The following is a 23,090-nucleotide window of genomic DNA, read 5'->3' on the forward strand; positions in this document are numbered from 1 at the left end:
TTTCACATAGAATCAGTGCAATGATATGTTATGTGAAAGGAACAAAGTAAGAAAACGTGTAAAAACAAGATATAACATACTATATGGAAATATGGTTCGTCGGCGAGGACCAGTGGGGCAATATTATCTATGTGAGTACTTTAGATCAAGTTTAACCGATTGTCGTGCTTAAATATAAACAGTGATTTGGTAAATAATGATTGAGGTTAAGGCAATTGCACACATATAAAGTTAGTTTCGACACCGGGTTTGTCGCTAGAGCGGCGCCAGTCAGACGCGCACTGCTCTCTCTCCCCCGTAGAGGTCTCTTTCGCGCTTGTGCGGAGACAAATAAGTAGAGTGAAATAACGAAGAGCGCGGGAGCCGAGTGGACACAACTAAGGGACTGGAGAGAGTGAAATAACGAGGAGCGCGGGGGATGATGGGGCTCGTCGTCCCTCGCGTCCACTGTTACTCAATTTCTGTTTTTCTTTCCTTGTCCTTTTCGCTCTTTTCTTTTTTACGGAGGAGAGAGCGCGAACCGTGCAATCTCGTCCCCAGAAAACGCGCACGTTTTAGGCAACATGGCGGGTATTCCTCGGTGCTAAGCTCGGTCAATTCCTTTTGGTCAGTGTGAGCTATAGCAAGGAGATTGCAAATAAACGACTCCACTTATTATGCGCAGTAAGAATGCGCAATGCAATTACATGGAATTCTCGATAAACACGTGTCAGCATCCACAGAGTTTGTACACTGGCTTCTTTTTCTGTGCAAACAAACAAATATGGTCATGACATAGACTACTTAATTTAAAAAAAAAAGCAGAAAAGAGAAAAACCTCGAGGTGGAGATTACGCAATACATTAAACAGACAATCACAACAATAGGAAATATTGAGGTTTATTAAACAAACTCTCATGTGCTAATTCAGTGAAACGTCCGGTCGTAATAAAAATACCTGACTTAGACTTTTTAAAACTGGAATAATTGAAGGGACAGGTGGAGCGGTACGCAAATGACGATTTGACCTTCAAATCCAAATCTCTTAAAATTCGCTCTAATTTAGCATGTACACAGGCTGGTGATTGTTTTAGAAGTGTAAGGACTGTTTACAGAACAGGACAGCCAAAACATGGGACGGACACATTAAAAAGTGGTAAGGTAACGATAATTTTTGTAAAGAAATACCCGTTCCGTCTTGGGTCGATAGGAACGAACGGGTATTTCTTTATAAAAATTATCGGCACCGTACCAATGTTTAATGGGTCCATACCATGTTTTGCTTTGCCTGTCGTGTAAACTGACCATGTAGTTTTGTATTTACGGTGTGATTCAAAGCCTTGAATTCTCCCAACAAACTAATGAGGACTGAATGAACTGAAGTGATGCTCGACATTATTTAATTTCTGTTCTGTTTAAAGTTCTAACGTGATAACCAGTCGTTATCCTTTTTCCTTCCTATAGCTTGAACCGACTGGAAAAACGTACTCCCATTTCACGTTGGTAGATTTCAAGCTTCCATACAAAATTTGCGAAGATGTGTTGAGCTTTCTTTTACTCTTCAGAGATTTTTCACACAATAAAAGAACTACAGGTCGCGGTGTCGTAAAAGCAACTCAATACACTAGTAGAAGACATCTTTGAATCATACAGTTTAAAAACCATTGCCAAACGTTTACTCCGAATTCATGTCCAACAAGTTTGTCCTCAATGTCGTCTGCAGCCGCACGCAGTTTAGCCTAGCGCGAGCGAGGATTGCGTAAACGTCTTCGTCTGTAGGATAAGCAACTGTCTTATGAAGGAGAAGCCACGTCCTTGTCTTCGCTTTTTCAGTACCTTTCGTGCTCGAGCGCAGGTGGCTTACTTCTATTAACAACTTGTCACAAGCTCAAGCGATGGCTCTTGACATGTTAACTGAGGAGAACAAAACAAAATACTGTATCTTAGTCGTGATGAACACCTCAAAACATCGTGCAGTGTCAACTGATTGGCTAGAAAATATGCAATAGCGTTTTTATACAAATTTTCTATACATCTCTCTGTCAAGGTTCATCAAGTCAGTGTACAAAAATCAAAAGAAAGAAAAACGTATGGAAAACCAAAGGAAATTACATGTTCTCCTGGCAAGTTACAACGCTAAACGGAAGATACGGTTATTATCTTTTATCACACTCGTATTCCCCATAAATGTACCGCCTTTGTGTATCGTTTGCCGTACTACCAAAGTGGTGGATTTTACAGCAAAAGGTCTATTGGATTGATCAGGGGAAAATAACGATTCATTTAGGTGGAATATCTCTTCAGAACTGAGGCCGTAGCCGGCTAAAATTGTGCTGAAAACTGGACTTTCTCATTTTGTACCATGACAAAAATCATTCCTTTTGTTTCCAGAGGGGCAAAATGCCTTTAGAAGTGATGTATTGTTGCATTAAAAGTTTGTGAAATACAGGGCGCGGATAATTTCTTATTGTAACTAAGCAGTTTGTTGCGGTAACTCATTGCAAGATTTTGACCTGTCTTCAAAACCTTCCACTGCAATGCATTGCTGCAACAAAGTGTTACGTTAAAAGTTTAAAAACTGTTGTTAAAAATCGCCCCGTGTAATATTCGAAATAAGACCCTCCAAAACAAATAATACCAGAGAGCTTAGTCCACCGCGAAAAAGCATGCCTTATCATATAACTTCATTGCAATGATTTCACATGGGCTGGTGAACAAGAACGTATTTACAACTCAATACAAATTTTTACGAACCCCCACAATGCTCTTTCATTTCTTCTATATAAAAAAAAAATTCAAGTGATCTATCACTACATAAGACTCACGCGGCTTTTTCCACGCCCAACTTGTAATTAAATAGTAGTATCTACATCCCTGCAACCTAAGGTGGTCAGAATCTTGTTATGAGTGGTTCATTCGTAAAAAGGCCGGGGATGAACGCGGAACAAACAATTCAAGCCACATAGCAGGTTATTGAACTGTTTTGTCGCATAAAAACAAAACACATCAACCAATGGTATAACTTTCCACTGAGAAACACAGCTGCTTTCGATATGTAAATCATGAGATTTCACGGTCTTCAGCTCTGAATCAACTTGAGCGATGCGGTAGGCGCAATGCGCTGTAAAAACAAGTGGTTCATGCGAGATGGACTGTTTCCAAACTTCAAGCACGACGGGATAATCTCGAGGAACGTTTGCCAAGCAGCCAGATAAGATGTTATGTATTTTGTCTCTTTGCCAAATTTACGTAAGTAGCGTGTTCTTTGTCAAGACAGCACTGACTTTTAACTCACGGTAGCCATAGATTTCAGTTTTCGTCCATCAAGTCTCTATGCTGTCTTGCTTATTATTAATATTGCATCGTTTTGCGGAAAGGGAAGTTTAGGCTGTCCCCACTGAGAAAGGCCTAAAGGCTGTCCTAAACCTAAACCGATATCCGATCGGATATCGACGAAAATCGCCAGGTGTGCCCGGTGCAGCGATTGCGATTTTTGCGATCGGCGTATAAAATCGCCGATATCTGGCATGTCAGATATCGGCGATTACATTCGCCGGCATTCGCGATCGGCGAAAAAAATTGCCAAGTCTGTCCCTATCAATCGGTGACAAAATCGCTTGCGATTTTCGCTGGCGATCAAATTGGCCGCGATCGGTGAATAAAATCGCCTCGTGTGTCGCCGGCTTTAGATAGATTATCTACTCAGATTCTAGCTAGTGCGAGAGGTAATGCATCAGTCAATTCTAGCAGTGCCAATCACTTCCACAGTGTCGGTCCCCGAGATCGGGCATTAGTCTGCCCGGGGTATTTGACGGTCTCGTGATTTTGACCTCACAGCACAATACAGTTTCTTCGCTTCATTGATAAGTTCACCAGCAAAACAACTCATGATTAGTTTCGTCTGTGGAGGACATAAATGAGATGGAAGATCCAACAGAACGAGCGCTTACTGCCGCAACACTGAGAAACATCTCAGATTTAGTTTGGCTTGAATAAGCCTTTATTAGATTAAAGGAAAGTCCAGAAGCGAACTAAATCAGCAGCTTTTTAAACCAAACCGTGGGGCATTTGACCAGCTCGTTTATCTCGGCCGTGGGGCAAGTTTTTTTTTTTTTTTTTTTTTTTTTCAAAATGTAACGGGAACTCTTGGAAATGAGTGATTCATAACGAACAATTTTGAAATTCAGTTTATTACGTTTCGTTAAAAAGCGCTTCTTTTTTCTGAGAAAAGGTCAATGTTTAGTGGCTGGCAGAGAAGGCGAAGGAGAGTACTTTTAATATTGACAAAAGTTTTTTTTCGCGGAAAGTGTAAATATGTAAATCGTACTTCTATTCGTGGAATCGTCAACATAGCAACAAGGCACCGCATCTCTATGGCGACTCATTTCTCAGCCAATGAGGCGAGTCATAAAGATCAACAGAAAACGTTTAACGTTTTCCCGCAGCGAAAGTGGAACAAGTCCATCGCTTGAATATCACGTTTAACTGACCGCTACTTGTTTAGTTTTTGCGATGGTTTCGATAGTTATCCATGTGAATAGCAGGACACAAGAAGAAAAAAAAGAATATACTATACATGGACTTGTAAAAATTTGTTCTGGACGGCGAGGTAGGTTTGTGCAAAACTACTCAAGCTAAGGCCATTTGGGCCAAATTCGCCGCATTATCATGTACACTAAATTTCCGATATGGGAACATACTACCAAACCAAGCAAGGACAAGAATAGGCCTTGATTTCTTCCTTCACTTCTCTTTCTCTTCTTTGATATTAAGCTCTTTCAGACACTACGGAAGTCAAGGAACAACTCATATTCTCGCGGTTACAAACTCTCGACTGAATGGACGGATTTGTTGTGTCATTCTGTATATTTCTATTCTGGAACAAGTGGATCGACGGCACGGCAAGGCAGGTGCATTACTGTCATGTGAAAACGAAAACAACACAATTAAGAGACCGTGCAATCATGATCAAGGTCAAACATTCGCAACGTTTTTATATTCTGACGGGTTATTTTTAAGGACTTTCTCCAGTTTCTGTCCTCAACAAAGAGCATCATGACAAAATTTTTCTTTGAACTTAAAAGCATCTGTAGGTGAATTGGCGTTCCTATAAAAATATCAGAAATATATTTTGAAGAACGGGGTGGAAATTTCATCAAAACAATAACTTCTCTTTCAGGCTATCTTGCGCGACAAACTAGAGAATCGTCAGCAGACAACACTTGGCTAAGAAAAGGATGCAGTCAAAGCTCGGATGCAAGTTCCTGCACCGGTCAACAAGAAAACGGAGCGAGTCTGAAGAAACGAAGTTATCTTAGTTTTTGATTTCGAAAGACCTACGGCCGACACAGTAACGCGGGACAGCTATTATGATGATTTTCATCCCGACTCGGTGTGCACTACTGAGCATAAAATGATGAGACGGTCACCATGCTCCGCGCAAATTCCATCCAGATGATATTTGAACTAAGCTGACTCAAATGGGGACGGTGAAGATGTGTTCCTTACCGATTTTGGGGATTATCCTATACGTCCATGTATCCATAGAGAAAACTTCGTCCCAGGGCCTTCGCGATATTCAACTGTTTGCAGCCGAGGAACCGCGCACCCTCAGCTCGAATCATTGAAAGCAAGCTTTCTTCGTTACCATCTCTTCAGACGAAAACCAAATTCCACAAAGTGGAAGGCAAGTGAGCGCAGGTAAGTGCCGTAAGTTCTGAAAGCGTAAGCACAATTCACATCACTTGCAGGATTCATTTTATTTGTTTTTTTTTTTTTTATCTTCACTAGCGATCGCCCTACTACAAAGCAAGGATATATGTATGTCGAAAAGGTATGATTCCATTGCAAGATTTACTCGCTATATAACATTTATATAGACTTTGTCAAGGTCAGCTATTCTGTTACCGCTTCGTTTCTAGGCTAGCGTAACTCGAACGCTTCAACACCTCGGTGACCGTAAAATATTTTCATAGCAAAACCTTAAATTCATCGAAAAGCCGATTTAATATTTGCATGACCTTGCAACACTACGCTAAGCTTTCGCGTGTCGTAAAGCCCACAGACAGCATCAAGCTTCAAAGGTCTACGCTACAAATTACACAAAACGATTCACAGCGACCAAGGCTTATGTGACGAGTACTTAGCATTTGTGGCTGTTTGGTAAGACAATCTCTCGACTAATTATCCTTGTGCTCAATACAACCTACCGTATTTCCTCGATTGAGCTAAATTTTGGGCAAAAGGGGCGGGGAGGGGAGGGCGCTAATTAAGTTTTCTGATTATTATTATTATTATTTTGGCTAAATCTTCATGCGGGCAAAAAATCTACATTATCCATGTAAACACAAGTACATGAGGATAGGCATAACTGGAATTAACACAAAAGCAACTGTTCTCCTATATTGATGCAGGTCTAGTTGACGTTTAAACGCTTCCCTTGTCGCGCCCTTACTATTTAAGAAAGTGAGGGCGTTTATTTGCTTTTTTGACCAAGAGCGGGCGCTTGTGAGAGCGTTGGGCGATCATTCGAGGAAATACGGTAATTACGCCACTCTTACTGCGCACATTATTAAAAAAACAAACAAACAACAACAACAAAATTCAGTTTGCATTTTTTTTTCTGATCAAGATACGATGGTCCAAGAACAAGAGTCTTTAAAATTTAGTACGCTCATTTTGACATTAAAACAGTGTTAATTATGATGTACTCTGTAGGTACCAAAACAATTACACCAGAAAGAACAGGTCAGGGAGTTTTCAAAAGACCACACAGGATGTTGTTTTTGTCACTGATCGACTATGACCAATTAAGAAACAGCTTGAGAGATTAAGAGCTTTTTAAAAAACGTTATTTATACGCCATCGACACTCAAGCAAGTCTCAAAACACAGGTTTGTCTGTCAACAGTATTTTTTTATATACTTTAACCTGGATTGAAGAGCGATAAACGTGACCTTTGATGACATGAAGTCTGTAAGGAATTTGAGATAAAACAAAACTCAGCTTATCCAAAACAAAAACAGAAACAAAAATTGTTCATACAGGACTTGTCTGGTGCATACCTCGTGTCTATACACAAAAAGATATAAAAAACGGCCAGGGTGGTTTAAAATTTACTTTAATACCTCCTGCAAACCAAAACCAATTACGGCCGAGTGCATGCCTTTCATCGATCGCGTTCTTGTCTGACCACCAAATTATGCTCTTTCGAGCATCAGACAGGACGTGATTTTAAACAGGTCACGCATGTGACAGAGTTTCAGACGTCAGTTACTATAAATACCGACAGTACAGTTTGGCAATTCCTGGGTCGAAACACAAGTGGACCTGTTCCACCATGTATACCGATTTTAACAAGACATCAGGTATCAGTAAGGATGTTATGCTTTTGACGACCGCTAGTTACCAAATTTAAAACGTATGATGTTGACCTCTATTCTGTTGTAGACCCCCTCATGGCTGAAAAGGATAATTTTATGAGGGTAAGAGCCAAGTTAATAACTTCTTGTTTATATCATACACAGTAGACATAGTAGTTTGATTATTACGTTTTGCGGTTTAAAACTTCAGTATTCAGCGCGGTCCTGGAAATAAGATATGACTGACAATATACTCGAAATTTAATGAAATGGAGAGTGATTTAAGGGGGGACTTAACGTAAACGCCATTTTTCCCCACTTGACATGGCTTTAATGGGAATATCTCGTTCACGTTTCAAACAATCCAAAAACTCTATGCTCATCCCGTGAATCTATGTTGTGGGCTGTTTTGTAAGTTTTTGGGTGATTTTTGGGTATATTTGGGAGGAGATAGTTTTTCTAGTAGGATTGGTAAAATTAAGAGACATAAGAAATATTGAAGATTTAGTGAAGTTTTAGAATTAGAAGTTGTAGTTTTAAAATAACTAATAGACGGACACCAAGTTAGTCCACTAGCAACCTGGGGTGCTCTTGCGTGGGTATCAACTGTCTGTTGGTGTTCCAAAAATCATTTTCTTTCTTCTATCCCTTCTTAAAACCTCTCCAAATTTCCCCCCTTAATGAAGAAGCTTACGAGGGGTAAAAAGACATCTTCACAAACCTAGACTGCAGTCCACTAACAACGCGGGACCACATCGGGCCCCAGTTGTTCAAAGAGTGGATAACTCTACCCAGTGGATAAATCGCTATCTAGCGGATAAAATGTAGTCCAACCAATACATTTTATCTGCTGGATAGCGACTTATTCACCGAATAAAGTTATCCACTCTTCAAACAACTGTGGTAGCCTGGTAGCGATCGTGTATAAATTATTAGCTTCCAAATTTAGTCAATCACCTTTAAATCTTCATTTTCCTCAATTTCCCTAAAATTCACTATTTTTCCCCACTCGTTCTTCTGTTTGTAAAAAATCTAAAAATCACCCAGAAAATATGAGACATTTATGGGACCGACTATGCTATCAAGACGATTCAAGGTTTCAAGAGACCAAAACCTTAGGGTTCAGGTATATTGCAACCTGAACCTAGAATTACTCGCAGTGCATAAGCTAATGAGAAAACTACCATTTTCAAATTAAATTTCGCGGTTGAGGATAGAAGAGTCCATACCAGTATATTTACATAAGTTAACATGTCACTATTCAATATTCTATATTATATAGGAAAGAGAAGAAGAGGATGAAGAGAGATCCTTTCAGGATGAAGAAAGTATACAGTAAGAAGGATTATCCCGTGATTATTCCACTTAACAATTTTCAGATTTATTCCAAACAATTACTGCACTACTGGGTGGTTCAGTTGAATATAAACAAGGAATAATTGAGCTTAGAGAATCAATCGGGGTCCTGCTGCAGCCATAATACCGCACAGAAGTCATTTAAAATCCTCATCATATTCACGTTTTTTAGACCACTCGAGGAGGCGCCACCAGTGCAAAACGAGGCCATGGAGGAACAACATCAGGTGAGGCTTTACAAATTAAAAGAACACATCACAAAACAAAACAAGGACCCAACAAGCATACGTGAAAATAACACTAGTCTTTTACTCTTCCCAAGAGAAAACACGTGCTGCACTCGTTTTTTTAAATACGCAGAATTCTGAACAATACCAAATATTACAATAGTTTAAGCCTAGAACTATTTCACAAACATTCCAGGTAATCTTTGCTATGTTATCACTTTCCCGTATTAGAAATTAATGGGTTATCAACTTAAACTCGAAAGTGGACTTTAGAGGGTCTAGCTACCGGATTTATGGCCACTCTAGGTTATTGAACGTCGTGTTCTGAGCTGCATTTACTTCGAAAGGAAATGAAAAGCCCGTGTTCTCTACTTCTTTCAATATTTATCATATTTCTAATTCCTCGTAGTTTTGGTAATTGCTGTCGTGGTTTGTGGTTGTTTGTTTATTTGTCCAGCTGGGTTTCATTTCCTTTTCTTACACCTCGTACTAAGACTGTTTTAAACTTTTAGGTGTTTCCTTTGCCTGGGTGGACCGAAAGGGGCCACAAAGTAGAGCAGTGCACTGACCGAGGAGGTCCATACTACCCCATATGGTAGGATATCGCTCTATCAGTTACACCAGCTATAAATATTGTGATATTTATGCCTCTTTTCACATTTTTTTTAAACAAATCGCTACTGTGTTTGTTTAACTACATACACATATCGCGTAACATCCCAGTCACTGCTGATATATACACCCAAAAGCAACCTTGGCTAGACGTTATTTTTACGCAACAAAATATGCGCCAAATATTGTACACTGCAACTACAGGTGATACAAATAATACAACACTCGAACCTGACTAAGCTAAATCTCCTGTTTAGTTACACGAACTTGACACATATTTAGCCACTATCGACAACCAAGAGGAAGGGGAAGGGTTGGATTTTTTTCCTACCAAGTGTAAAAAGAAAGTCATCTCTTGAACTTATTTCAGGGGTGTAGCAGTCCACACCACTCTAGGTGTTTCGTACCATGCCAGAACACCTCAACCTCAGGTAGGTTTATGACGCTGATTTAAATTTAACCATTATTCGTCGAAGTGGAGGTGAATAGTGGTGGATATTGACCGAGTCGCGAAGCGGCGAGGTGAATATCCACCACTTTCATCGACTCTGAGGTGAATCATTGTTTAAGTATATACCACGCAAGCTGAATAACTAGGACTAAAACATTACTTTACTGAAGCGCGAAAGCGAAACGAGAAGCCGTTTTGTTTCTCTTCAGCTGCTCGGAGGTGAATTGTAATTTGCTAATCACCTCCGGGTTAACCAATCAGAACCGCGAAAAGCACCATTCACTTGCATGTGTAGTATATACTTATTATAGAGATTCACTTCTGTAGCCATTTTCAGTACACTAACACAACAAGATCCTAATCAGATGCACTGAAGAAAAATAGCAACACATCACTGGGAGATTCTGAGGTTCATGAAACTAGTTACTCACACCAGGAATATGATACACCGTCCACTCTCAAGGTTTCACAAAAAAAAAAAAAAAAAAAAAAAGAAGAAATAAAACAAAAAGAAAGAAAAATTCCGTTGACTAAAAGACAATACAGACTTCCGATGACGAACAAGGGCACCAGATTTTCACAAAATTCTCTCTACACTCGATTTCTACTACAGGCTTAGAGAAAAAGAGGCCCACCCTATGATATTAGTAATAATTTAACGGCTTCCAAGAGCCCATTAGTAATGGGCTCCTGCGGCTTCCTGGCTTTTCTTTAGAGTGTCACTGTGGTCTTAAACCATCCACAAGGATTTGAATCAACGAAGGAAAAAATAAGAAAACTGCCTAGGCAATCACTGATATGTCAAATTTAAACGAAATGAAATAGATTCGTCTTACTTAAATTTCTTTTAAGCACTTAACACAAATCTAGATTCTAATCGATTTGGTCGTTTTTGGTAGTTTTCCCTGTGCTTCTTTGTTCAATTTCTTTTTTCCTTTTTTTTTTTTTTTACTTTTCATACTAATATTGTTTTGAATTGTTAGGTGTTTCCCTTGCCAGGATGGACGGCAAGAGGACACCGAGTGCAACAATGCACCGACCAAGGAATGCCAGGAAGTCCGCACTGCCCCATATGGTAGGGTATGGCTCCATTAATTACATCAGTCACAGAGTTTTCAACATATTTTATACTTCTCTTCAAACACTTTTATGCCTTCACTTTTCAATTAATAGCTGTCCACCGTGTTTCACATCACGCACCATCTTAAGAAATCTTGCCTACACTTTACCTTGAGATAGAAAAACATACGCGAAATTGTGTACACTGCAAATAGAACTTCACAAGAAACCCCGATTGAGCTCTACCGTTTTGCAACTATCGCACATGTAGTCACTATCCACAAGCAAAGCGGAAGGGCAGGGTAGTGGGCTCCTCCTTTAGAGTGCCAAAAGAAAATCATAGACGTTTTATTTGTATTTCAGGGGTATAGCACAGCGTACATCTTCAGATGGTTTAGAATATCCAAGAGGACCTGAACCTCAGGTAGGTAAATGTAGCTGGTTTACCGTTGGCTGATATAAACTTTTGTGGACCAAAAGCTTAACGAAGTAAAAACAATTATAACACATCGCTGGCAACTTAACCAAGCTTAGGCAACCTAACGAGGCCAGTTTATAACACATGATGGACTTTTCAAGGATTCACACTGATCAATAAAAGCTAGCAGTCAAAGGAAAGAAACAGTCACATTCAAGACGCAAAGGAGTTCCAAAGAAAAACAACAAACAGTACAAGAATTTCTCCAAGTTACAATCTATTTTCTTCCATCCAAAGGCGGAGGGTCCCTTTTTTTTTCCTGGAGAGTTGGTTAATTCCCGCTTTATTAGTTTATTTTGTGTACATTTAAATTTCCCACTGAGCCTCAGTGAAAGTTACTGGTTCTGGAGGATTGCGTTTCATAAATTATTCAATGCGGTGCAAGTTGCTCTTGTATCGATACCGCAAACCTAGTGGATTAACCCGAATTCATTGAGCGATACGAGTATGGTTTTTAAGGTAAAGGGGCTAGTAAAAGGTTGTAACCGTTTGGCAGTTGTGAACTAAAAGGATATTTGGGATGTTCGTATTCGGCTTTAAAGGGCATGGTATAGAAAGAAGTTACTGAATCGACTTTGCATGCTTTTCCTGCCAAGAGGGCTCAAATTCGTCAAACCAATTTGACACAGACAATGAGTATGAGAAGTTTTTCTAGACTTTTTTCCATCAGTTTGCCCACACGTCGGCTTGTTCAGGTACTATTAGATGGAGGGGAGGGGATGGCACAGTGGTGGGAACACTCCCCTCCCACCAATGTGACCCGGGTTCGATTCCCGGACTCGGCGTCATATGTGGGTTGAGTTTGTTATTAGTGCTTGTCCCTGCTCCGAAGGTTTTTTTCCCGGCGGGTACTCCGGTTTTCCGATCTCCTCAAAAACCAACACTTCTAAATTCAAATTCGATCAGGAAGGTGTCCCCAAATAGTGCTCTGCGCCAAATATATTGACACTTAAAATAAGTGATTTATTTACTCTTATTTATTTACCGCAAGATTAGCTGCTCTAACGAAGGTGGTGACGAATGGTTCTCTGTACGAGATCTTGGTCATATTGTTAAGATTAATGCAGGATAAGGATATAAGGGCTATCTCTGAAACACCTTGTTTTTCTTTGAACTGTGAAAATCTTGCCTTGTGGGTAAAATAGCCAGTTAACGCTCTTACTTACACAGTTGTAATTTTATCTTTCACAGGAGAATGACTGCTTATGTGACTCTTGTAGGAATAATCATTCTTAAGTTTCTGCTTTCTGTCCACTGTTGTGAGCATTTATATTTAAAGAGAACATTTTGTGTACAAGTTGTTTCTAATATTTAGATATATAAACGAAAACGAAATCTATGTGACTCTGGCAGGAATAATCATTCTTAACTTTCTGCTTTCTGTCCACTGTTGTGAGCATTTATATTTAAAGAGAACATTTTGTGTACACGTTGTTTCTAATATTTAGATATATAAACGAAAACGAAATCTATGTGACTCTTGCAGGGATAATCATTCTTAATTTTCTGCTTTCTGTCAACTGTTGTGAGCATCTATATTTAAAGAGAACATTTTGTGTACAAAATGTTTCTAATATTTTGATATATAAACGAAAACGAAATCTATGTGACTCTTGCAGGAATAATCATTCTTAAGTTTCTGCTTTCTGTCCACTGTTGTGAGCACTTATATTTAAGAGAACATTTTGTGTAGACGTTGTTTCTAATATTTAGATATATAAACGAAAACGAAATCTATGTGACTCTGGCAGGAATAATCATTCTTAACTTTCTGCTTTCTGTCCACTGTTGTGAGCATTTATGTTTAAAGAGAACATTTTGTGTACACGTTGTTTCTAATATTTAGATATATAAACGAAAACGAAATCTATGCGACTCTGGCAGGAATAATCATTCTAAAGTTTCTGCTTTCTGTCCACTGTTGTGAGCATTTATATTTAAAGAGAACACTTTGTATACACTTTGTTTCTAATATTTAGATAAACGAAAACGAAAACGAAATGTAGGGACACTGTCACGGAGATATTTCTGTGTATTGGTCAAACTGCTTAAATATTTGACTAAGAACCTCTGCTCAAACATGAAATTATTCTTAGAGAACCGAGAGGAAAATATGGAATGATTTCTCAGAGAAATAATAAACTGTAATCAGATAAGTAATTATCCAAGAATGTTCTTCATTTTTTCCATCTTGTGCTGTAAATGTTGTGTACAGGGCAAAATAAATATTGTATTGTATTGTAAGAATTTCACACTGTTAAAATCAAAAATCAATAAATCGTTTATTTACTTCAGTGTGTGCAATTGACTGACTGACTGACTGACTGACTGACTGACTGGAAAAAATCATCCGAAATCACGCGTATATGACGTCCGAAAGTTTCTTTGTCTGAGGTATTTTTCCCGATTTGGCGGGCAAATTACGGTAAATGTATATGATCAAATAGCGTAACTTGATTATGTCACGCGGTCTTAAACATTTTGCAGTCTGTCTGTACGGGCCTGCACAGTCTGCAAATGTGCCCAGAAATTTGTCTCCACTGTGAAGAAGGCTCTAAACGGGCTGTACCAGAGTAAAAGCGTCTCATCTAAAAAAAAACAAACAAAGAGGGCGCGTGACACCATCCGGCATCAGAGACATACTTACGAATTAACCATCAATTTCACGGGTGCGCTACCTTTTAAATCGTAACTCTTTCGCATGATTAGCGATACACTTCTGTCAATAATATCTGTCATACCTTATACGAGAAGAGTAAACTGATTTGCGCTTTTTGGCATCGTTAAGATAATATATTTGTGCTAGTACATATCCATCTGGGCTGAAAATAATCGAAAATCTTTAAAAGAAAATTATCAGAATAAGAACATTTTCCGGCTATAGAGATCAATCACACCAAACATCTTTTCCAAAACTTGTCCATTCTTCCATTAACAGAAATAAGCAAAGATTAAACATTCTATGTATCGATATTTTCACAAGGTGTCCAAGGACATCTGATAATTTCTTTTACACTTAACCGAATGAGTTTCACTAGGACAATACACAACAACAACAACAATTTATTCAGTATTCCCATATATATACATGGTATTACTTATGTAATAAGTCTGGATTACGTTAAATAATTATGTCTAATAATTAAGCTAGCATTGATTGTCGATTCAGCATTGAATCATAAATATAAGCAGCAATGGTTCTACAAACAAAAGGATCAACGTTATTAAAAAGAAACATGATTTTTGAGATATTGTCAAGATCATTAAAATTTCGATATTTGTCATTTATTTCATCAAAATATTTCTTACGTGTATCATGATAATGTTCGCAAGAGAATAGAAAATGCGATTCGTCTTCAATTTGATTGGAATTACAGAGATAGCAGGTTCTCAAATTTTCAGGTGTCTTGTTGTGCCGGCCAGTTTCAATTCGCAGATTGTGATTTCCAAGACGAAATGTATTGATTTGTTTTTTGTGACGTACATTTTTTATCGAATCCAAGGAGTCAGTTTTGTGGCAATCTTGTTTAAAGATAGAGTAGAATTTAAGTTTTTTATTTAGGTTTAGTAAATTAAGTTGATGATTAGTTGAAGTTTTATTAACACTTAGTCGAATACGTTCAGTGAAGTTGTGAATGTTTAAATTTGAAATGTTTAAATTGGAAAGATTACACAGAGAGTTGACTCTTTGCATAATGCTCAGTTGGTTTTTGTCGGTCATTTCTTTAGATAGGTAAAGGCATTGTTTGGCAATGTTATCTTCTGGTAGACTTTCCAGGTGTAACCAAAATTTTATAATATTTATGTCAATTTTTGCTTTTAATGATAATCTTCCAAGTTCATTTCTACATGCTACAAGGTCATCATATTCTTAAGTTCACTTTAGATCAATATGGATGTGACAAGGAAGCCTAAATAGAAAGCTAGGACAGGTTGTGATAGGACAACTGTACTAATTTAGGTCAGCTATTTATTTATTCAAAACTAAACTGTCAACTGCTGAAACAAGTGGGACCAAAAAAATAAAAGAATCAGGGAATCATGATCATAACACGTTCTTAAAATTTTGGCTCGCCAGAACTTTGACAGTTTTCTTGATTTCATGGGGAAAAAAAGAAAAGAACGCCAGAAAATCACTTTTTGCATTTATTTTCTCGACATCGTCGTTATACCGCAGTAGAAGCAATAATAAAATAGCCACTTTGTCATTCTTTATTTATGCTTGCATGACTCATCACAATGGGATAAACCCAAATCCAGCCAGGCGGAAGTATTTTGTTAATTTACATCCCCACGGTAAAAATGCCATCTAAATCTACATTAGTACGGCAGCTTGCTGCTCATAATTACTACTGTTAGTAGCTTGCCAAAAAGATATCAGATATCTATAATAAATGTATTATTTCAACCCTAGTAAATATTTTGCTGAAATTTTTTACTTTCGCACGACCTGAATTGACCTGAATATGACAAGGTTGTTTACAATACACCAATCGTTTCTTGGACAACAACGCAATCCATTGTATTTTATTTCCCCACCGCTTTAAAAAGAAACCAATCATTTGTTTCACTAGTCACAAATATGTAAAACGCTTTCACCTTTGGTCAAACAAAACTCACTAATAAATTATTATTTTATATAATCCCCTGAAACCCTCAGTTAAAATAAAGAAAGAGCAAAACCTTAATTGTACTATAACCAATGAAGCCGCAGAACTAGCAATAAAAGTAAACCTGTCACAACACGTTCCCAAATTTCAGTCAAGGTAAATGTCCCGTGTTTTGCATGATTAACCATCGACAAATAAATAGCCGTGTATTATACAAGTCTGATCTTGCCTCTGTACTGAAGCACTTCTGAGCAACCGCTGGGAGGACGCGGTGTAAAATCTTGCTGCTGCTCGCGAGAATGAGGGACGAGACCACAAGCACCAAAGAGAAAATAGGTAAGTGAAGTTTGAAGTTCGTTAAAGGGGAAGTATCATGGGGTTTAGTATCTTTTGTTAAAAGGATGAAATAAGACCTTCAATCACCTGCCAAATAATTCTAGAATGACGAGAGGAAAGAAATCAACTCAATTCTTGAAAGGAACAACTCGTGATCTGTTCTAGCGCATTTTGGAAACCAAAATGCGAGAACTTGAAAAACATTAGTCTAATATTTTTCAAGTTTCAATCCATACCGGCCTACTCTGTCTCTGAACAGAGGCATTAATCGACAGTTTTATTGCACTGGGGTGATAACTTATAACAAACTTGACAATTATTTCTTTGTTTCTGCTGACAGACAAACATTTTTGGGTTTTGAAATTACAGCAAATTTGCGTGATACTTCCCCTTTAATATGTGACCGTTAAACGTTTTCCTCAATTACGAAAGCATTCAGCATTTAATTCATCTAATGCGGCGCAAAGATAACAATTAATTCTAAGCGGGTTGAAGTGATGCAGTTTAAGTCTCTGGATGAAATCCTTAAAAGCGACTGCCTTTTCAGTGGATTTGTTAATGTGCTGTACCAGATGGTTCTAATTTTTGAGCAAATATAAAATCGTAAAGCAAGAAAATGCAAAATAATTCAGTTGAGCAATCTTTTCCTTGTTTCGCTTTTGTGCGGTACTGTAAATGCTATGTTGTATAAGGGGGTCCTAACATCTTGAGATAAACTTTTGAGTGTGTGGTAATTTCCCAGAACGCTAAGAAGTGGTGTTTCCATATGCCGTACGAGGTAATCTAACATTTTGAATCTGCCAATAATGACAATAATATTCCGAAGTGTGACTTATCATTTGCTCGCAAATAAGTACTGTTGTTTTGACTTAGAAGAATTGCTGAATTTATTTGTTCATTGGTGTTCACACTCGTGTTTTTAGGCCTGCTTAAGTGTTCCACGAAGAAACGGTGGACTTCTCTTAAAGGACACCACCTCAAGATTGGCGCGTCATGGTCTTGTGCTGTAAAGTCAACTGCATTCAATGCGTCTTTTGCGGATGGAAGCATACAAACCACCAGGAGGGTCAAGACTTGTCAAGCAAGAAAAACAGGTCAACGGAAGTCTCACGCCTAGCATTTCTGCAAATAATGATGAAAGCTCTAAATTACATCGTCTGTATTGCAGTGCAGGTTGAGATACGGCTCAGCTATGACAGGAACCGCTAAGATGATCATGTGACAGTGGCAAAACCACACGTCAACCAACTGACAGGCCAAGTGATTTTACATCACGTGATCAGGAATGCTCAAATCTCGCGGCATCAAAGCGCGCCAACTCTCACATGTAAATCGAAAGGCACAGACAATAGGCACGCTATATTCCCGAATTTAAACCGTTGATGGTGAGTACCATATTTCACGCCATTTTAAGATAGCGTCCTTCATTAAGCCTCCAACTGTATGGAAACTAACCCTTTCCTCCTTATGCCAAGCCTTGAAAATGTGCTGTGGTTCTGAATGGAGTTTGCCGATGTGAATATTAATTAGTCGACCAGTGTAGTCTATGTTGCTCACTGAAAATTTTAAGATAGCGTTCTTCATTAAGCCTCCAACTGTATGGAAATTAACCCTTTCCTCCTTATACCAAGCCTTGAAAAATGTGCTGTGATTCTGAATGGAGTTGAACGTGAATATTAATTAGTCGACCAGTGTAGTCTATGTTGCTCACTGAAAATTGATTAAAGAACAAGAACAGAAATTATTAAGTCAAGCATGTTGTTTATTCAGCCATCCATGGTTACAAATTCTTATGAAAATTGCTATATTTCAGCCAAATACTCTTTCCAAAATAAATTCTGTCATTATCTCATCATCTCATCTCTCATTATTAATATTCATCATTCTCCAAGACGGGACTCGGGACCATATTAATTCGAGAGTCCCCATGCAGCTGGTCCGTTAAATCGAGATTTGGCTGAAATTTCGAGCACTGTTTGAATTTTTTTATCGTCCCACTGTTGGCAAAACCAGAACTTCGCTTTTCAACGTTCACAAATGACATTTCGACAATGACAGGCTCATGTAAACAAGATTATCTCATGGTTAAGTTTTTGTTACAACTGCCTCTATTCTACCCTCTGTGATTTAACGCTGTATAATACATATCTAGTTTCTATATTTTAGTTTGTTTTGTAACTCTGTAATTTACCCTTACAGGCTGCAATGAGTTCTTAATAAACGGTCATTATTACTATTTTTATTATTATTCTTGAAATACAGTAACAGGCGAGCACTTCGTTAAAAACACTACAGGATGGCAGATTCAGAGCCCGTTTCACTGCCTCCCGATCTGTTAATTTTAGGGCACGTTTTTACATCAACCTCAACGACGATAAGTTACACTGAAAACTACAGGTAGATATGGATAGAGCTGAGTAAAGCGTGGTTTCTCAATTTTGTACAGTCATGTTCGACGAAATTCCGAAAGAATGGAATGTACTTTGATTTAATGCATTTTCAAACTTCATGCTTAACCAAATCGAGTCCATAAACAAGGGTTAGCCCAGTTTGAATGCTTATATGATCTTGAAAGAAAACCCAATACGAGGCAATACTGTTTATATATCCAAACGAATAAGCCATCAACAAATGCAAGTAAGATTTCCGGCCAATTTCCGACAAGTTACAAAATGTACTCACTTTCAGAAATGTCTGCAGATAGGACAGTTGTCACCTTGCTAGGGAAGTTATATTTTCCTGCTTTTAAGCTCTTGATGGAAGAGGCATGGAGTAAACAAAGATAAATTCTTGAGTTAACTTTTAGAACAGCCACATATAAAAATTCAAAAAATAATTTGCGTAACGAATAACTGTCGATCATGCTGGCCAATCAAATAATCATCAGCGATCTAAATGATAATATTCAAATTCAACATCACGACACTTTTTAGATCTATATAAGCACGTGGTTTCATAGCATCAAGGGAACAGGTACGCGTAATACCTAACAAATTCTTATTTGACAAGTCTGATTATTTAACTGGTTTTAACATATGTAACGTACAAGCAACGAAGGAAGGATTCTGAAACTGCACCCACGTAACCACGTCGCGATTGTAGATTGAACATGAACGGCTCCCGGTACCTGCACGATTTGCGGATTTATAACTCCTGACAACAGCAGAGAAATACAGCAATAGGAACTTGAAGTGCACCTTGCAGTTCAGTTTTATTTGATTAAACAGCAGTTGGGACGAATATCAAAAATGAAAATGTGTGTCCGTTTTATGGGGACTCATTATTCTGCAAGGCGTTCCTCCATGTTGTGTAACTGCGTCAGCCGGTTCGAGGAAAGGACGCGTTTCCTGAGCAAAACAGTTTAAGCTCATCTCTGGCACATAGCCTCGAACGGCTTCAGGAGATATTACAAACCTCTTGAAGCCAAATTTATAGTACACTTATACAAACAACCATTATCAATCACACACCCTGGTGTATTGCGGAATTACGAATACATTAATACAAATGGGAAACCGATGCAGCTCTCAAGCTAAACTATTTTATTGCTTTCGCAGCAAATTGAAAAGTGGAAGTATGGCCAATGTTGGAAATGTAAGTAGCGATTCACATTTAATTTAAAATTTTAACACACGTACACGCTTTAACGAGCACTTAGGAGCTCCTTGTAAGTAAGTAAGCAAGTATCACTACTGACAACTGCACCTGACTTCCAAGTTCGATGATTCAATTAAAAACATGAGGTCGTTCATTTACAAAACTCCACTTGATCCGACTGTAAATTAACTCGCTCAATATCAAAATACGAAATTTTGAGATTGTTTGCGAAACTCAGTGGTTGATATTGACGACGAAATCTGAAAGCTTAAATCGAACCTCGAAGGATGGACAATTTCCCAGCCTATGCACAACTGCTTGCGTACGAAACATACATAAGTCAACAGGAATAGCATCCATTTTTGACACCAAATAGACTAAAAACTGTTTCTGGCTTGGTACGAAATATGAGGTCGTACGTACGTACACAAACTCCACTTAGTTATCTGATTGAAAGTGAATTCGCTTAATATCAAAATATGAAATTTACAGTTTGAATGCAAGACTAAGTTAACTAAAATTCATTCTGGCTTGGGACTTGTTTAATAAGGTACACGTCTACCTTTAGTTTTATACAAAACCAGCACTGACACTGTAGCTTCAAAGCTGAAACAGACTTCCCCATGACTGGACCTTCATATTTTTGTAGATTATGATCTTGCTTGTTGACAACAGTGCATTCCTTCCTAACTTTCGCATTTAGCCTACCGTAACTTAGGTTATTCCAGCTGCCTAGCGACACGGGGCACAAACCGTTTTTACAAATTTTTCTATAATATATTAAAGTATGAAGCTTTGAAAGCAAATAATAAGAAAACAGAAAAAATAAAGATAAGAAATCAAAAAATCAACGCCATGGATCTGGGGTTTTGTAAAATATGCCAGATTAAATTACGATAAGTATGATTATAGTATTAGACGGATTAGTATGATTAAGGCGCAAGTTTCCTTTTAATTATCAGACGAATTATTCGCTTGACAATAAAAATGAAACTAGCACAGAACACTTTAATGTACCCCATTAATTTTGTCCCATGAACACAGCAATGATTGTCATTTGTACCAGTACACTTGGTCCCTCATGCAATGGGCAGATTTAATTTATAATTTCACAATGAAACTGCAAAGCAATTCGAGGTTTAAATTAAAGCTAAATGCTCACATGGATCTATCTTTTTTTTCTTTTCAAAATAGGGCAACCAGTATAGGTAAGTCATAAATTTACCTCTGCCACATTTCAGGACTCTCTATTTACACTTAACTGTACTTCAGGATTAGTTAAATTTAAACCTCAGTAAAGACCACTAAAAGGTGTATATAGTCTCTCTCTGTACATTGTTTCCAGGAGTTCTTTGGTCCAAGAAACAATAATCACACACATCAAGAACTTTTTTATATTTGACCCTAAACTCCTAGATCCTCTTCTGCCACTAGATGCATGTTACACCCTGTCAAGTCTCAATCTTTGGGCATCATGAAAATGGACCATCTGATTTCCGCTTAAAATTACCAGTCCATGTACATCACATTGCCTAACAATTTTAAAATACTTAGTAACAGATTATTAGAGAGACCAACAGGAGCCAAAAGCCTTCAATGAAAAATAAACATACTTGCAAACGTGAAATACAAGATGGCAGTCTCAGAGTCATGGCAACATTGTGAAACTGTATTCATCAAAGCCACTTTAATTTTCCTGCTGCACCACAGATCGATCGAATCACCACAATAACAGCCATTCCACTCTCAGCAACATAATCATGAGAAACCTGTGAGCCTAGGAGTTTAAAAAGAATATAATCGTAATAATAAAATTATTATTATTATTATTATTATTATTATTATTATTATTATTATTATTATTATCATTATTATTATTATTATTATGCATGCTATTTTAACCAAATAAACCAATATGAAACTTCCACCACTTTTTCCTCTTGTTAACCTAACCCTTTAAGCTCCATTAGTGGTCACCAGTATCTAATTTCTCCTGACATAATGGTTATGAAAGTGATGGATAAGTAGTGAAACAGAAACAGATTTCCCAACTGGCACTGTAGAGAAAACTCAAACAGTGCAAACAGTGAGGAGAGTACTATGCATGCATATATTGTGCAGTTTCAGAAAATACCCATACCCATCCCATGGAAGGTTATTGGAAAAACCTAGGAGGAGGGGGGTCTTAAAAGCCAAAATTTTAGAAGCAAAGTATGAAGCTAAACTGGAATTTCTGTCGGGGGAACGTGGATATTTTCTGGAACTGCACATTGGTGCTTAGAGATGCATCCTGTGGAGTATGGAAAACCTCCTACAAAAGTTGACACTTGAAATTTTGTATACATTACATAGCAAAGGACAGTTTAAATACAACACTAGTATCTTAATCTTTCACTGTAGAATACTTTTAGATTCGATTAGCTAGGCTTTGAGTGCTGGTTCTGATGAGTTACACTGTACAAGAACTGGAGGCAGACTGAAAAACTAAAAAATAGCAAAGTTTGAAACTGGTACAACGTCAAATTACAAATCCGGGCTGTCATTAACAACTGGCGTCTCGTTCTTACAACCAGCAAGTACATTAAGGGTGACATCCTATTCAGAGTTAAAAAATGACCAAAAGACAACAAAACACAGCAAATTTTCTTGAGTTTACAGCCAGCTAGCCAGCTTCTTCAAAACTTCATAGCAGCCTTAAATTATCTAATTTTTTAAAATCACCTTACCTTCTGAAAAACTTGTTGTTCTTAACAGAGATATCCTGCAGATTTTGGCCCAATTACACAACACAGTAACCATTGATGACCTGGAGGTGAGAATTTTGAAAATACAATCACCAAATTTTAACAAAAGATAACAATAAATTAACTTTTAGCTACTGTTACAGCAATCTACACCTCCACAATTCACCATCTCAAGAGGCTACGAATGCATGGGGATTGACTATAGAGTACTCATGCAACTGATTAGTCAACATGCGCATGCTTCTCAAATTAAAACTCTGAAGTGACAACGACTGGGGAC

The 23,090-nt window shown here is 37.9% G+C and overlaps 1 protein-coding gene and 2 long non-coding RNA genes across 9 annotated transcripts; 2 read left to right on the forward strand and 1 right to left on the reverse strand.

The window, feature by feature from the left end:
• Nucleotides 1-863: 863 nt before the first annotated feature.
• On the reverse strand, nucleotides 864-22,850 carry LOC146479741 (uncharacterized). Its single transcript, XR_014864897.1, has 3 exons — nucleotides 22,793-22,850; nucleotides 21,680-21,811; nucleotides 864-1,893 (listed from the first exon to the last, which is right to left on the reverse strand). It is a non-coding gene; the product is annotated as an uncharacterized LOC146479741 (long non-coding RNA).
• Nucleotides 1,900-13,817, forward strand: LOC146479742 (uncharacterized). Of its 5 annotated transcripts, none has more exons than XM_085110595.1 (10): nucleotides 1,902-4,889; nucleotides 5,159-5,812; nucleotides 7,429-7,463; nucleotides 8,623-8,675; nucleotides 8,869-8,923; nucleotides 9,436-9,518; nucleotides 9,906-9,966; nucleotides 10,970-11,061; nucleotides 11,409-11,469; nucleotides 12,715-13,817. In XM_085110595.1, the coding sequence occupies exons 3-10, from the start codon at nucleotides 7,437-7,439 to the stop codon at nucleotides 12,757-12,759; spliced, it is 477 nt and encodes a 158-aa protein (XP_084966721.1). In that variant the 5' UTR covers nucleotides 1,902-4,889; nucleotides 5,159-5,812; nucleotides 7,429-7,436; the 3' UTR covers nucleotides 12,760-13,817. The 5 variants fall into 5 exon arrangements, 4 of the variants coding, with proteins under 4 accessions (XP_084966721.1, XP_084966722.1, XP_084966723.1 ...); XM_085110596.1 differs by having other exon boundaries at nucleotides 1,902-4,588; XM_085110597.1 differs by having other exon boundaries at nucleotides 1,902-3,228.
• Nucleotides 15,383-21,673, forward strand: LOC146479743 (uncharacterized). 3 transcript variants are annotated; one of them, XR_014864881.1, is made up of 3 exons: nucleotides 15,383-16,469; nucleotides 17,393-17,854; nucleotides 20,027-21,673. It is a non-coding gene; the product is annotated as an uncharacterized LOC146479743 (long non-coding RNA). The 3 variants fall into 3 exon arrangements; XR_014864882.1 differs by lacking the exon at nucleotides 20,027-21,673 and adding an exon at nucleotides 18,732-20,013; XR_014864880.1 differs by lacking the exon at nucleotides 20,027-21,673 and adding an exon at nucleotides 18,162-18,707 and having other exon boundaries at nucleotides 17,393-18,011.
• Nucleotides 22,851-23,090: the final 240 nt, after the last annotated feature.

Source organism: Pavona decussata, unplaced genomic scaffold, assembly GCF_977016875.1.
Source record: "Pavona decussata unplaced genomic scaffold, jaPavDecu1.1 SCAFFOLD_58, whole genome shotgun sequence".
In the NCBI taxonomy this organism is placed as follows: domain Eukaryota; kingdom Metazoa; phylum Cnidaria; class Anthozoa; order Scleractinia; family Agariciidae; genus Pavona; species Pavona decussata.

Bases quoted from the DNA above. Each gene is read 5' to 3' on its own strand.
- LOC146479742 (XM_085110594.1), top strand. From the start codon at position 7,437: ATGGCTGAAAAGGATAATTTTATGAGG. The intron at 8,676-8,868 runs GTAAGAAGGATT...CACGTTTTTTAG, and splicing joins CAGGATGAAGAAAGTATACA to ACCACTCGAGGAGGCGCCAC. The intron at 11,470-12,714 runs GTAGGTAAATGT...TATCTTTCACAG, and splicing joins CAAGAGGACCTGAACCTCAG to GAGAATGACTGCTTATGTGA.